Source organism: Ammodytes marinus (assembly GCF_949987685.1).
Source record: "Ammodytes marinus genome assembly, chromosome: 24".
Taxonomy (NCBI): domain Eukaryota; kingdom Metazoa; phylum Chordata; class Actinopteri; order Uranoscopiformes; family Ammodytidae; genus Ammodytes; species Ammodytes marinus.
Window position 1 is genome coordinate 8937003 of NC_137228.1, and position 16066 is coordinate 8953068.

Here is a 16066-nt window from a genome sequence, read left to right on the forward strand (position 1 = left end):
AACCCACAAATGACATTCAGCAACAGTAAAAAAAAATCCCAACACACAGTCACAGTTCCATTAAAACAAGCCAGTGGGCAGCTTGCCTTAATGCCATGGGGTTATGCTTACAGAGCAGGTGGAAATGTAACATTCCTGACATGCAATATGTGTAAAAAAAGGAGGATGGAGAAATCAACAGGAGACATGGGGGTTGTTAGAGACCCCCCCCCCCCCCCCCAGGGCGACTTTGTGTCGGCTAGTATTAGCTACCACAGGAATCAATCCGTCTCAATGAGGGAAATGAATTATTCATGGAGGTTGCTAGCGTGTTTATTTGTTTGTTTATTCTCTGCACAAGGTTGCAGTTAGGACCTATAAGCCAGGTACACGTTAATGTCCAGAAGCTGAGAGAGGTTTACTGCCATCGGGAAAACTCAGTTATTGGTTAGATTTCTAGTTCAGGGTTTTTGTTACTTAGTGTTAAGTTTGTGACAAACAGCTTTCCGTAAAAATGTTCACGTGAGTAAACCCCAGATGACCCCTTAAAAACAGCCACTCTTTTTTTTTTAAATATTCGATTTGAAGCTACATTTTCTTTAATCAATTTCAATTTTAACCTTTATTGGCATGTATGTAATGAAAAAATATTGCCAAAGCCTCATATAATACATACAATGTCAGTAACAATAGTCATAATCAAAACTAAAGTAAGAACAATTATAATAAACAATAATATTATGAATTATAGAATGTACAATCATTTATTCTAATTCAGCATGATTGATTATTTTAAAAATCTATTTCATTTTGGAATGTATTTATCTGTACATTTATTTTTCGAATTATTTATTATTTCAGAATAAATAAATAAATTAGATTAATTTGATGGATTTTAGAATTGATTGATTTTTAGATTGAAGTGGCATCCAGACATTTACAGATGGGCGCCCACCATCCACCCCCTTTGCTTTATAACACGGTGCCCCCTCCCCTGCACCCACCTGCAGACATTTGATGCGCTGTGCGAGCGCGGTGGTGTTGGTGCATCCCTTGCTGCGCGTGGCGTTGATGTAGCACTTGATGGCGTCGTGTGGCTGGCTGCAGGACTCGTAGAGCGTGCCCAGGTCCATCCAGGCCGCCGCGTGGCTGTGGTCCAGCTGCACTGCACAGATGTAAGCCTGCAGAGCATCCATGGGCTGGTTCTGCTGCTGATACAGAACCCTGGGGAGGAAGGAGTGATTGAATCAAGGGTTAGAAGGAGAAGTAAGTGACATTTTTTGTTAACATAAGTGTTAAATCACTCTACATTCAAACAGCAATCACTTAAACAGTATGCACGGTTCCTAACACAGGTCTCCCAGTCATTCAGCTTTGCAGTTATTGCCAGAGCAAATTTAGAGTATCCCGCTCGTTTTTATCCAATCAGGAGACAGAAAGGACCATATCACTTCCTTCTCCTTTAAATTGGGATATTGAAAATAGGATTGATGGATAGATTTAAAAAAAACTGGTGGATACACAGGAAGTCATTCGTAAGTGTCCATTCAGTACCCTATACTGTAAAATTCAGAGTTCAAGACGCTATCTGTTTCTGGATGATGCATGCAAGCAAACATGGCACCTTTCAGCGAAATTTGCCTTTTCGAAGCCAAAATTGTCTCGTTAAGTCCGAAAGTCTAAAAGGTAAGAGCAAAAAGAGGGGGAATGATGCCGCAGCCTTTTCGCAGAACAAACAGAGCCTTACCCTATAGAGCACCAGGTGTCTGCACTGGCCTCTGATTTGTCTATGGATTGCCGATAGGAGATGAAGGCGTCCTGGACCTTCCCAATACTAGAGTAGCACCTGCAGGGAAGGAGATACAAGCTGTTAAAAAAAAAAAAAACAGAATACATAGATGCAGTGTGTGTGTGTGTGTGTGTGTCTGTCGGTGTGCGTGTCGGTGTGCGTGTGTGCCACCACGTTACCTGCCGAGGAAGTACCAGGACTGTCCCGAGTTGGGGTCGGCCTCCAGAGACTTCTGCAGACACTGGATGGCATAGCTGTCCCTGCTGGCTCTGTCCCCGAGCTGCTCCACAGTGTGGTGCATCCAGCCTGCGAATAAACAGGCACCGTAAAGGCCCAATCTTAAAAAAGCTCATCTCTTAAGACAAAGAATGGATTTTTCGGCTCTGGTTTCATAGAGTGCAGGTCACAGCCATTGAACTAAATGACATGTTGAACAAATGCTATCTTTGGATGAGATAAAGAGGAACTCGGGTTTTAAAAGAAGTATTAGTGAGCAGGGCTCCAGAGTGCGCCTAATTATCTTGTGAGTGCGCCCAGATATTTTCACTGATCGCACCGGTGCACCTGAAATTTTTCACGTCATATTATGTAATATTGGGCGCTGTGCTGCACGATTCATCTAATCGCGATGTGAGCTAGAGCAATTATATTCCTCACAAATGGATGCGATTGCGATTTAATGTAGGATAAATGTGCGCGCGTGTGTCTAAACATTCCAACCGCTCCTCTCGTCTTTTTGGTAGCGCCCTGCGGCTCCTCTGACAGTGTGTGTGTGTGTGTGTGTGTAGCTGCGAGCGCACACGTCGTGCAAGACAGGTGCAGACTATGGTGCAGACAGCAGAGTAAACAAACAAACATGGACACCGACGCGCATAAGCATCCACGCTGAACTGTGACGGAAATCAAAGCCAACGTCTGCTATATGGGGATTTTTAAGATCCAGTACGGTGACGTTGAACACATTGAACTGCTGTCTAAAACTTGGAAAGTTATAGTCACTATATGTCGCGTAGCGACCGGTGGCAACTCGCCCAGTCTATCAATTCAGTGCGGAGAAAAGTCGGATGCTTGAGAGTGAAGGGCCACGCAAGTTTCAGTAAGTTGATAGAGACTTTTAATTAAGTGTTAATTAATTATTTTGAAAACAGTGTAGGTAAGGGGTGTACACAAGTACACGTGTAGGCTACTCGTTTGGTAAAAAAAAGAAATGAAAACCTTTTTTTTTTACTTTGGGAAATGATTATTATCTCCAGGAGTGGTGGGCGATGTGAGCTACTGTAGGCTACTAAAGCAGATAACACAATATATTATTGTGTTTGGTTACAATATTTATTAATTTAATTATTTAACTGCACGCTCCACCTTCAGTTTCACTTTCCTTTTCATCTCCGTCTCAAACAGCTGGTCTGATCAGCTGGTCGGCAACGCCCGACAGCGGGAGTCAGTCTAATGACAGATCACTAGGCAGTTATGATCACTTAAGTCAAAAAGCAAAATCATGAAATTACTGCCTCTGTCTGTCCGTTTGTCTTTCTCACTGCACACTGTCACTCCAACAGCCTCGGCAAAAAAAGTGACGTTGACCCGCCCCCTCCCCCCCCCCCCCCCCCCATATTATGGTTAGATGTGTACACAAAGAAAATTGCAGACTGTAACCATTTAGACATTTTTGTAAACGTTCACACCCCTAGTGTAGGCTGCTAGCCTACAAGCTTTATTTTCTATATATTTTCAACGATTCTTAATATCTGTTTGTTTTAAATTGAGATCAAGTTTCAAAACTATCAATAATCTCAAATTTTCCTTGAAAACCAAGAATCATAATACCATTTATTTATTATATTGCATCGCAAATCGCAATATTGGCCACTATAATCGCAATCGCACAATTTCTCCAAAACATGCAGCACTAATTTGGTGCACCCAAAATATATGCTGGTGCACCTAAATGAAAAAGTTAGGCGCACCGGTGCACCCAATGAAACAGTTAGTCTGGAGCCCTGGTGAGCACAGTCTTACCTAGCTGCTGCAGGGTAGTTGCCTTCACCTGTGCAGGGAGATCATCCGTCTGCAGTAGGCTCTCGTAGGCCTCTTTGGCAGCCCGGTATCTCTTCTGGATGGGGAAAGAGTTGTGGAGGAGGAATAAGGAGAAGGTGAATAGGGAGTAAACCAGACCCTTGATCAGCGCTGGATTAAGACACACTTAAAATAACAATCTCTGCTCGTACAAAAAGCTCTGACTTGGAAAACTTGACGGAGCGATCAAGGTGTGTAAATCCATTTGGTAGACCTATGTGTGTCTGATGATGAGGGGCTCTTATATTAGTAATGAACAGCGGGCCGCACGTTACAGCATTAACTAGTCGACTAGTCTAAATGAAAACTTCTGTTAAAACATTGGGGAAATGAGTCACTACGTGCATCCCATACATTAAACCTTTAAGGGCCGGTTTCGCAGACATGGATTAAGCCTAGTTTTGGACTAAATTGTACTTTCAATGGACAATCTCCATTAAAAATTCCATTTAGTCCAGGACTAGGCTTAATCCATGTCTGTGAAACTGGCCCTAAGTGTCATAACTTAAGGTGCTTCGTGCATAGCGGACCACAGGAGCCAAACGACCGCTGCGGCGCTGTGTCCTGACAAAGCACAATAGCGGTGGAGGAGCTGGCGAGAAATGTAATGTACTTCTCCCACTGAGAGAGAGCGAGAGCGAGAGCGAGAGAGAGAGAGAGAGAGAGAGAGAGAGAGACCACCAGCATACAAAAGAGAGGGAAGCCAGACTTTCTTGTTTCCGTGGCAACCCCGCCGGATCGGGCTGAGAGTAATCTCCTATCACCCCCCCTCTCTCCTGTACGCCACCCACTCGCGCTCCCTCCTCAATCTTGTCAAAACACAAATAAATAGGACTGTCCTCAGGCGTTGAGGCTCCCCTGTGATTTCTTACAGTGGTAACAGGCCGGGGGCTTTCAATGGGACATGCGGCACTTTAGACCCCACAGTATGACGGATGATGGGGAAATTAAACTAAATCGCCTTGTGTGTCCTTGGGAGCAAACAGCAAAAGTGAAAGCACACACAGGTGGAATGAGAAAGAGCAGAGGCACTCACCTGGATCTCATACAGATGAGCGATGTGGAACTGAACTGTAAAAAGGAAAGAAAAGAGGAGATACATTAAGTAATTTAAGAAAAAAATAAAAATCCCTTCCTGAAAGTCAAGTCCTCCTCAGTTCAAGTTGGTGTGGAGTGAAAGTAGTGTCGCATTGTTAATAAATAGGCAATAAGGTTGGTCCCCCCACTCTGTATAAAAGGTGGAGAAATACCAGATAGGTATCCGTGCTCTTGGCGGCACCTTCCTTTGTCTGGAGCGCTGCAGTGTCTGATCTAAGCTGCCTGAGTGACTCTCAGCAGATGGAGAGAGAGAGAGAGAGAGAGAGAGGGGGAGAGAGAGAGAGTGAGAGTGAGAGGGGAAGAGAGACAGAGAGAGAGGAAGAAAGACGGGGGCTGCCCTTGCTCTGTGCTCTCACTTGTGTGTGTGTGTGTGTGTGTGTGTGTGTGTGTGTGTGTGTGTGTGTGTGTGTGTGTGTGTGTGTGTGTGTGTGTGTGTGTGTGTGTGAGGGGGACACGATGAATGAGGCAAAGGCAAACAAGCGAGAGAGAGAGAGAGAGAGAAAAAAAAAAGATATCGCTGTCGTCAAGGTAACAGGTACTTGGGGTAGAGATGAGATGGCAGCGGCATATCAAATAATGCCCCGGTAAGCTGAACACAATCTAATACTGTGGTACGGGGAGACACATTCAGGCTGCAGAAGAGGCCTGTTTGTTTTGATATCTAAAACCACAATAATGAATGTACTGCCATGTGTAATGCATATAAAAACATTTAAAAGAAGGGGAAAAAATATGTATTTTATTTTATTATAAAAAATGCATGACAAAGAATGCTTACTTTCAGCTTTGGACAAAGTGCAGGGGTTGGAGTCAATCAAAGCCAGCTGAAAATGCTGAAAAATTAGAGAAAACATAGGGAGAAGTCAGTGACCGAACACACACACACAAACATTTCCTCAATTTTCAGTGCGGTAGCAACAGCACAATACTATATTTATCACTAGTTTCCTGGAGCGGCTCAAGTCAACCAACGGCGCGTTGCTAAGCTCATCTCGAAGTTGCTGTTGACAATAACACTGCCTGCACGTGCTTCATAAGTAATGCAACCTGGCTTTTTCATTTGGATTCCAACACCGCCAAACAGTCTAAAGTATTGTTCTTCTTTGGCTGGTTGGAGAACAATTTTAACCCAACATCACAAGCTAGCATCAGGCCATGCTGGGTGGGTATGGTGCCTTACCTTGAGGCTTGACTCATAGTCTGTGTTGACCTTGAACATGAGACCCAATCGCAGGTGGATCTCCTTGGCCCGGGAGAAGCCTGGATCAATGTACAGCACCTCCTGGAATGCTTTGATCGCCCTATAGGAGATGAAAAAACACACAATGTTACCGAGGGCAACAACATCTTAAAGAGACACACACACACACACAGTTAGAGTGGAATCGTAATAAAAACCCTAAATAGAGGGCGACTAAAAAGGTGTGAAAAAAAAAAGCATTTCTGTTGCTCGGAAAGCCCCGCGTTCATTCCAGTCACACTGCGTGTTTGCCCACTTGAACTGAATACTAAAGATGTTTTCCCCCCCACAGTCACAGAGAGAGAGAGCTCCCAGCCTCATTTGTCATTAACTTGTTCTGCTGTGTTGCTTGCTGCCGCCAGCTGAATCCACTATTGCTGCTGCTGCAAGAAGTGGGCATATGGGAGCTTTAATTTGCTTCTACCTTCACCACTAACTAGAAAACATATCGCAAAGCTAGCGGGACGTCCTATTTCACAATATTGGACTTGCATTTTGAAATACACTTTGACTATAGCCGTTAAGGTCAAAAACATGCAGACTTTTTCTTTTTTTTCTTTTTTTTAAAAGCCTTGCATACATGGATGAACTTTTTTTTTTTTGCTGAGTACGCCTGATACGGTTTTTAACCAGCATTACATAAATAATTCACTATTTTTCGTCTCCCCTCTACAAAAAGAATACTGTATATAAAAAAATAAACGAGAAATGAGGAAGGAAAAATTCTTATTCAATTGCAATGAGCGTCACCTCTCAACTTGAATGTAGAATGTGTAACGTGATTTAATGTTTATTTTATTACTAATAAATTACATCTTTGTGTGGCACAGCTCGCATACTGCATGGTTCGTAACCAGCCACTCTACACTCTCCATCTCTAAATCTGTCCGTGCAAAAACTGCAAGTGGAAAAACTATTTTTTAGTCGGAAGCTGTTTCCAGGCAACAAGCAGACTCCAGGAAGTCACTGCTCCCGCCATAATAATAGTCAACCCCTCAACCCTCTCGATAAAGGCCAATTTCCTTTTACTTTTTTGTTAGCTTTAGATGTGCTGGTAGGTGGCTGTTGTTATCCTTACACTGCACCAGGCTAGCTCAGTTTCCAGTAGTTATGCTACGCTACCCAGCCACAACGTATTATACAGATTATATAGATTTCAGTGAGAAAAAAAAGAAAAAAGTCACGATTGCTCCAAAGAAGGGAATCTTTACCCCTTTTTTCTTAATGAAAAACATAAAAGCAGTGCACACTCATTAGTCAAAGACAGCCGGTACTCACCACTGAAAGGCATTATAGTGGAAGTAGACCATTCCCAGGCCATACAGAAAGGCAGCATTCTGGGTAGTTAGGAGAGAGGATGCATTGATTAGGGCATAGCTACATTAAATAAACTATTTTTAAATATTACTTGTTTTCCTTTGCAAGTGGATTGCAAGTTATGTTGATACTATTCTACTATGAACAAAAGTCTTACATGTTTACGTAACCTGCAAGTACTCCTCGACACAGTTGAGCAATCAGATAAAAGCAATGACTAGCCATCAGTCTCACCGCAAAGAGTTCTGAGACGCTCAAAATGAGTTGAGATGTGAAACTCGAAACCTGCATCCCTCTCACACACACCCTTCATGTGTGTGTGTGTGTGTGTGTGTGTGTGTGTGTGTGTGTGTGAGAGAGAGAGAGAGAGAACGCTTGGAAGGGAAAGCAAGATTATGTGTGTGTGTGTGTGTGTGTGTGTGTGTGTGTGTGTGTGTGTGTGTGTGTGTGTGTGTGTGTGTGTGTGTGTGTGTGTGTGTGTGTGTGTGTGTGTGTGTGTGTGTGTGTGTGTGTGTGTGTGTGTGTGTGTGTGTGTGTGTGTGTGTGTGTGTGTGTGTGTGTGTGTGTGTGTGTGTGTGTGTGTGTGTGTGTGTGTGTGTGTGTGTGTGTGTGTGTGTGTGTGTGTGTGTGTGTGTGTGTGTGTCTCTCACCTTCCAGTAGTCTGACTGTAAACTGTAGTACCTCTGGTATGCCGATAATGCTGGAATTACAAAAGGAGAGGGCAGAGGAATGAGAGTTTATCTGTGTCACCATGACAATGCCATTGAGAACATTCAAGGTTTATACGGAGCCGGGCTGTGCATCCACTGAAAACTAGCTACGCAATTATATCTTTCAATTTTTATTGGGATTTTTTAAATTTTGCAAATATATTTTTAAAAGAAGACGAAATGATACGAATAAATACTGGAAGGGATAGGTGCTCAGAAATTAATGCAAGGTCGAATGAAAAAAAAAATAAAAAAAAACACTAGAGTACTACTCACCTTTTGGGTAATCCTCTAAGAGGAGGTTGAAGTGGCCGAGCTGGCAGAATAACTCGGGCTCCACTTTGCCCTCTGCCTTAAGGATGAGCGAATCGTAGCAGCGGACAGCCTGGGGACACACACACACACACACACACACACACACACACACACACACACACACAAATCTCATTGGTTGTGAAAGATATGTTGAGCATGTAATAATGATCTATGCAAAGAAAATGAACACTAGAGAGAAAAAGTCCTGGAGAGTAATGTTTTGAAAGTCACAGTAAACTGACGTGGGCAATGCTATACTTCTGATTGCCGGGTTAAGAATATTCATCAGATCTTTATCAGTCCCCAGACTTAACTTCTTACTGCAATGGAGTTTGCAGTAGATAAGGACTCGTGCTTTAGGCTTTTTCAATTTACTATTACGAAAAAATATATACGCTTGAAAGCGGTTGGGCAGCACTTTCACATAGTGACTTTATTTTCTCTCTCTACATATGCACATTTTTCTGCCAAGCCCTTGCTCAGGAAAACGCGACACCATCAATCCATCACCGCCGACAACAGTGGAAGCTACGCTAAACGTACAACTGAACATTCATTTGTCCTGTAAGTTTGACCCAAAATCTGACCTTTTTGAAGTCACACATGACCACAAAATGATGGAATGGGCTTTTCCCACCCTTTCAAAAAAAACTTTTCTAGAAATTGTTCCAGAAGATGCCTCAAATACCCAACTGTTGATGGTAATCCATGTACTTTTGTATCCATGTCTTATTTGTTGCACTCGTAGACAGACATTTTGGGGGATATTAACCAATATCCTGGGCTGGCTTCAAATAAGCCCACTAGATTTGTCTCTCTCCCTGGCCCCTGCACGGTATTCATTTGTTATCTATGAAATTCTGTACCATTTAATTGTTCACAATAAAAAGATAATTCAACACCGAATGAACGTTAATTATAGTTTGTGGAGGAGAGACAACACAGTATCAATCAACCACGCGTGATCAAATCCTTTCTTCACATCTGCGCTAATTATTTTACACACACACACACACACACACACACACACACACACACACACACACACACACACACACACACACACACACACACACACACACACACACACACACACACACACACACACACACACACACACACACACACACACACAGCCCTCGTGGGTAGTGGTTTTTGTTGCCAAAAATTCATTACATAATTGTGTACGTTTATTTTACGTTGCATCCAAGCCCCAACCTCAGCGATTTTTACCAGCATCCAATAAGGAAGTGACCACAACTCTATTAACCAGGAAGTGCCACTGGGGGCTGGGAGCAGAAGACAGCCATCTCTCATTGACTCCAATGCTAAACATGCCGTTTTGACAGCATTATTAAACCTATTTACAGCCTGGGCCACAAAACCATTTTAGTCTGTATGTTTAGGTCATATCTCCATGACAACACTGAGGGGGGTGAATTGTTTTGGCCTACGCTAGTTTTTATTCTTTTGGAGGTTAAAATGTATTGGCGCGATCTCTTGAGTGACAGCTCTCCGCCCGTTGTCCCTCACTTTGCCTCGGAGGTATACGTCAGCTATCTCCCTCCCCCTCACAAAATGGCGACGCGCACAAACCAGGATTATTGGATGCCGTGTGAATAACTGAGGTCAGCCCGGATGCTACATCCAGATTATTTACTATCTATGGTTGCATCAGAATTCTGAAGGTTAAAAACAGTGATTTTCAGCGATGTTGTTGGAGTGAGTTTACACTGGAAATTCAGCTTTGTCTCTACTAGGTCATTTTACACTAAACACATGTACACATCAACAGAGTCAGAGTGGCAAACCGTTCATACACTACATAACTACTCAGTAGAAGAACAAGCGACAAAAACAACACATTCAAAATGTCACGGCTGAGCAATGGCTTAATTTTTCACATTGTAATGTTGACAGTGAAAAAGGCTGCAATGTTTAATATAACAGCCCTGAATGTTGGAGTTTAACTTGAAGCAATGGACGAAAATGGAAGATCTGATTTAAAAGGCAACACTTAAGGTACACCCAGGCTCTATGTAAAAAATACAACCAAATGTTTTGTCTTTGTCACCTTCCTCAACGTCCAACAATCTCCACGCATGCTGCTATCGTGAAGAAACTGGGATCGATGCACAACGTAAAACTGTTGGCCCAATCTGACCAAAGGAAATCACATTATACAAACACCACACGTGTTTTTGTCAAGGTGGACACAACTCTGCTGACACAGCAATTTAGTCAGTACTGTTTATGCCAGTTTTACTCATTACATTTAACTGTAAGTGGTACTTTCGTGCCATATCTTTCTCAAAAATATAACATTGATTTGCCAAAGAAGTCACTGATCTTGAACTCTTCTGGGCAGCATTTTGGACTTCATCTTGCAGCCATGTATTGTTTGCTTGTTGTACGTAAATTTTGAGAGATGTAATAAATAATTACAAACACAAAGTTATAGTCCAGCTAGGCAGCAAAACAGACGTGTCTCACAATGTAAGGCACCAAGGGAGTTTGCTTCCAGCCCTGCACAAGCATGATGAGTGACAATATTAACTTCTCAATTGTCTGAGATTTTTCCATACCCATTGACATTTCTATTAAAACCATGACTTTGGACTTTAAACATATCCCAATTGAACTGAAAACAAGGAAAATGCAAATAAATAAGTGAAAAATATTTTTACAATGGAATAAAATAAATATGTAAAAATAAAAATAAACCGTTGCAAATGGTGTTGATAGGGCACATCTTTTAAGAGGAGGAATGTATGGGCATAATATATTTAGGGCTTGTGGAGCTGGCTGGATAGGCAAGTTGCATTGTACAGTGTTCTTAATCGATGACTGTGGTGGCGGGAGTCAAGGAGCTTTAAACTTCCCTTGTTTCTTATTTCTATATTACCTGATAATAGACCACTATGATTCGACTTAAAGTGAGTAAAGTAATTGGTCGTGATGTTTTGAGGTGCAGACACGGTCGCATATGCTTTTCTCTCTATGTCACATGACTCGCGTCTCCAAGCGTGACATATCTTTCACATTAGTCTGTTGTGCGCCTGAAGTGTTTTCAGACATCAAAATTAGTTTTACCTTTCTTCTCGACCAAAGGCTGAATTTCTGCCTTCTAGAAGTTTTTCAAAACACCCGACAATAGCCTGCACACCGTCTCCCTCCTACTCGGGACCAGCTGAACGCTACACTTTTTTAGGTGAGGGAGGGGCAGAGCACACGGCTGAAAGAAAGGTTTGCTGCATTTACAAGCCTGCATGCCACGGCGTGCGGAACAATGATAGTTTAATTATGATTATTTAGTTTTTATGATCGAGGGATGCCATTATAGTGATCGAAATCAAAATGTAATTTATCGCCCAGCCCTACTACAAGGATGACTTAAATTGGTCTAAATTTGGAGAGGTTTTAAATAGCTAAATTTACTCTCAATTCTTTATAATTTTGGCGCTGGTGATTTTCCTTTGGCGCTGGATAAATCCTCTTTGGAGGGGCGCCAAAAAAACTATGCGGGGAAAAAACAGCAATCTACAGCATCACATTCATACCAATGGGCAGCATCTACAAACGTTCTATACAACTGTTTACGTCTTTTGTAGATTCAGAGGCTGCAGTAGCTCAGTGTATAAGGGTGTTGGCTTGGGACGGTTGGCTTGTGGACGATTCAAATCAAGCCTGCACCAGTCACACAAACCTATATGCACAAATTGCACATAGAAAATAGAATGAATGGACACTCAAGTCAGTGTGAAGCTTGTCCTCTTCCATTTCAGATTTCTATATTCATGTCATTGCCCTCCTAGTTACTGTTGGGTGATACAGCGACCTAGTTCTGTCAGAAAATGTTGAACCCACGGTTATCTGAGTGTAGATAGAAGCAACAGTGCGGGCGACGCGGGCACCGCAAAAGTGCCAGACTGGGTAGTCACTCAAAACTAATGAGCAGAAATTGAGTTATAGATGATTCAAACCTTAACAAGCACTTTTATGTGAAGCTGGGTAACAAATGAGGCTTCGCACAACTCAGGTTTGACAAAATATTCTCAGGAAGACTAAAATACAGAACACATTGTCGCCACATTGGAATCAGTTGTTGCTGAGTGTAATTGTTTGTAAGGCTGGGGCACAAGAAAAACTATTGAGATGCAATGCGTCACATATGCAATGTGTCTACTCTAATGCAAGTGTGTAACGTGTGCACACAAGCAGAAAGCATTTATCCAAGCCAATTAAAGCCTTTACTGTGACACCAACAACTAATGGCTTCTTTGCCTCTGGGGGGAAATAGAAAGCAAAAATTACTATACTAATATCATTCAGCTGAGCAATCAATTTGCATAGTTTTTTCATGCTGTGCAAGTGTGTGAAATATATCACTTGATGGTTGGTGTGAGCATTACAGGCGAGGCTATTTGCTTTAGTGTCTGCAGCTCACAATGGATCCAACTTCTGATACCCAAACTCCTAGCATTAGCATATTCAATACCAGTCCTCTCCTCTCTTCTTTTACAACCCAATCAAATCAATACATTTTCTTCTCTGTGGATGTTAACTTGAAGCTGTAAGACATTGGTTCTCAACTGTTCTCCTTTTGTCTTGTGCACATTTCAATTATATTGCTTAAAAAAACTTGAAAAACTGCACTTTAAAACAACAGCCAAAAACAACTGTTTTCAGTGTAGACTGGTCTCTCTTTTTTTGCAATTATTGTTAGGTCAGTGTGAGCCCCATTGACAGATCAAGTATATCAGATCTGTCCCTATAAAATGGCACTCAGTAGGCAAGTATGCTTGGCATTAAGGCTTGTAGGCATGTTTGGACTGATGGAAGGATGAATAAGAGACAGCCAGCTGGGCAAATGCTTTACCTTCTCCCAGAGCCCATTACTTGTTACCTCAATCGGGTCCGAAAAATCTGAAACATAGCATTTGCATTAGCCCTGCTACAATATAAGCCAGCTACCTCATATATCCATCCGGCGTTGCTTCTAAACCAGACAACAACACCCTACACAAGGACAGCCAAGGCATTGTCAAGCATAACCGCAACATTGTCGTCAGCAACAAATGTGTGTCTACACTACAACTAAACATGCAAAAGATTTTTAAACACCTAACCAATTCTAAGGTATTTGACTAAACAGACTTTTCTGAAATATGAAAAGGTAGGCTATTTCAAGAGGGCGATGAGCATTCTTATGAAGGTTTTACCAGCAAAAGCATGTAAAAGAAAAAAAAAGAAAATTGGAAAAAAACGTGTTAAATCATTGCATCAGTACCCCATTTAAACTTAAATGGAGAAGAGTAACATTGTGTTTATGAGCTTATTCTATGTGCATAGGACTTCTACAGTTTGAGCAGATGCAATAACACTGAATGCGATGCATACTGTCCATATTTCATGGTAAGCAAACTACACCAGTGTTTTTTATTGCAGCTCCCGTGCAGCTAATGCTACACAAGCAGCTGCACTTCCTAGGTATCCCACACCACCTAGCGAGCAGATTCATGGATGGCCCGTCTTAACCGTGAGCTGTCAACAGCACCCGATTCTCTACAACATCCTAGAGAAAGTCACAATACAAATAGGCTTTGTCTTATTTATTAGCAGCAGCAGCAGTGCGTTGTGTACAGGTAGAATGTGCGTGTTCGTGAGCACATGCAGGGCCAAACAGGGGCTCGGGGAAACTGTAAACAAAGGACCCTCACGCCACCTTGATCGGCACGTCTTTACTAAAAGCAAATGAACTATGGGGAAACTCAGGACATGCTTGAGCAGCACACAGGCGATTCGGGGCGTTATATTCATATCAAACTGCTTATACAGCTCTCGGTGTCACTCCGCCACGTCCCGCCATCTTGGACAGGCAGCCAGCCATTAACGTTACTTGTAACGCTTGTCAACCACGTTCACGCCGCTCCACACGAACATAAAACGACCTGGAGTGCATTAAGTGGGGCAATATAGTGACTCAAAAACCAACCCAACATAGTGTGTCCACAGACAAAACAGCACTGCCAATGCTAAGGGAACAAGCTAACCCCCCCCCCCCCCCCCAAAAAAAAAAAACCTACACGGGTGTGCTGTGTTTGGTGCAACAGCGTTTACGTTACTTCCACATACGTTATAACAGCCAGATATGCATTTATATGAGGTTAGACACTAGGCCAACCCTCGCGATAGGCCAACCCCGCCACAATATAAAAGTTTCCTCATTAATTGGCAGTGTCCCCAGTATTCAGTGTGCTACACAAAACCGTGACGACGTTGTGTTGTTGGTGGTACAATTGCAAGTATACAGTGGAATTACGTTAGCTCTCCAGCTAACAGGGAAGGGCGGTTGCCTTACAAACATTAAGATATTGTCGCTAACAGGCTAGTCAAAGCAATAGAAACATAGTTAGTTGGCTAATAGTTATCCCTGTTAATGGAAACCGCAGGTGCAGGTTTGCTGTTCGTCTGATGAGAGTAGCTAACTAGCAAAGCTAGCATTGCTGGCTAAAAGAGGGGCTGCGGCTAGCTGGCCTTGGTCTACTCAGCGAGTGGGCCACCCGCATTCTTACTGGCTCGCTGCTTTAGGAGCAAATTGACAGCCGTGCATGATAGCTGGAAGGTTGGAGTATGTCCTGTGTGGAAAGGTGCTGCTTGATAGTAAAACACATCCAGTTAGATTTGCTACCTTCATCAACAGGGCCTTCGTTCTGGCGCCATCTTCATGAAGCTTCTGAAATCCAAACAGTGAGCTGCAAGCAAGAAGACAACATAGGCGGCTCAGAATCACTCGCAGAGCGGCTCACAGCCCATTTACGACATGCAAAGGATAGAAAACAATGAATTTTCAAACAATGTGTTTTAGTAAGTGCACGGGGTTACTGCTCCGACCTGTCGATCGCGGTCAAACTGTCCCTCTCCTGGGCTGTCAGTGTCGGAAAGTCCTCCTCTGTTTCACTCGCTTTTCCCGCCGCCATTTTCTTTCCCTCATCACCACCAGAAGAAGCCGAGCCGAGACTCCGAGCGGCAGCGCAGGCAGCGACGGCGAGAGACACACCGCACGATTGCATGGAAAATCGCGACGCGGGGACGATCGGTTTGCTCCGCCAAATCAAAAAAGAAAATCCGAAGGAAACAAAATGATCAAAAACTTTTTTTCCAGGATGAAAAGATGCGATTCGATATAGTAAATCCTTTCGGGGGGACAGAAGCGCTCTCCGGGTAGCTCCTCAAACGTCACATTTTTCATCACAAAGTGATATTGTGCTGCTAGTTGAATGCGAGTAATCGAATACAATATCCAAGATGTGAGTATTTGACAATAAAATGGGTTTCGGCCGCGAAGATAAAGTTGTTATAATTGTCACCCAAGCGAACCCACGCGCCGCTCTAGCCACGCCCTCTCCTCCATCTTCAGCCAATGGGAGGGCCCGCAGCCTGCCATATGACTTCCCTGCCATATCATTCTATTTTCTCAAATATTCAATATTCTCCCTGAAAACCACTCATATTTTAAAGCACGATCGTTCTGTTAAAATA

At 42.9% G+C, this 16066-nt stretch overlaps 1 protein-coding gene across 3 annotated transcripts in view; it reads right to left on the reverse strand.

Annotated features, from left to right (window-relative positions):
- LOC307269664 (lysine-specific demethylase 6A-like) overlaps window positions 1-16050 on the reverse strand; it is a 30418-nt gene extending 14368 nt beyond the window's left edge. For 2 of the 3 annotated variants that reach the window (XM_080052666.1, XM_080052665.1), the window contains exons 1-12: window positions 15419-16050; window positions 15216-15279; window positions 8486-8594; window positions 8150-8199; window positions 7461-7519; window positions 6123-6243; window positions 5721-5775; window positions 4881-4915; window positions 3788-3881; window positions 1948-2074; window positions 1727-1825; window positions 984-1203 (exon numbers count right to left, since the gene is read on the reverse strand). In XM_080052666.1, the coding sequence (XP_079908792.1) occupies window positions 984-1203; window positions 1727-1825; window positions 1948-2074; window positions 3788-3881; window positions 4881-4915; window positions 5721-5775; window positions 6123-6243; window positions 7461-7519; window positions 8150-8199; window positions 8486-8594; window positions 15216-15279; window positions 15419-15597 (1212 nt within the window). In that variant the 5' untranslated portion in view covers window positions 15598-16050. The remainder of the gene's footprint in view (window positions 1-983; window positions 1204-1726; window positions 1826-1947; window positions 2075-3787; window positions 3882-4880; window positions 4916-5720; window positions 5776-6122; window positions 6244-7460; window positions 7520-8149; window positions 8200-8485; window positions 8595-15215; window positions 15280-15418) is intronic. The other variant, XM_080052667.1, reaches the window with a different exon arrangement.
- Between the last annotated feature and the right edge of the window lie 16 nt (window positions 16051-16066).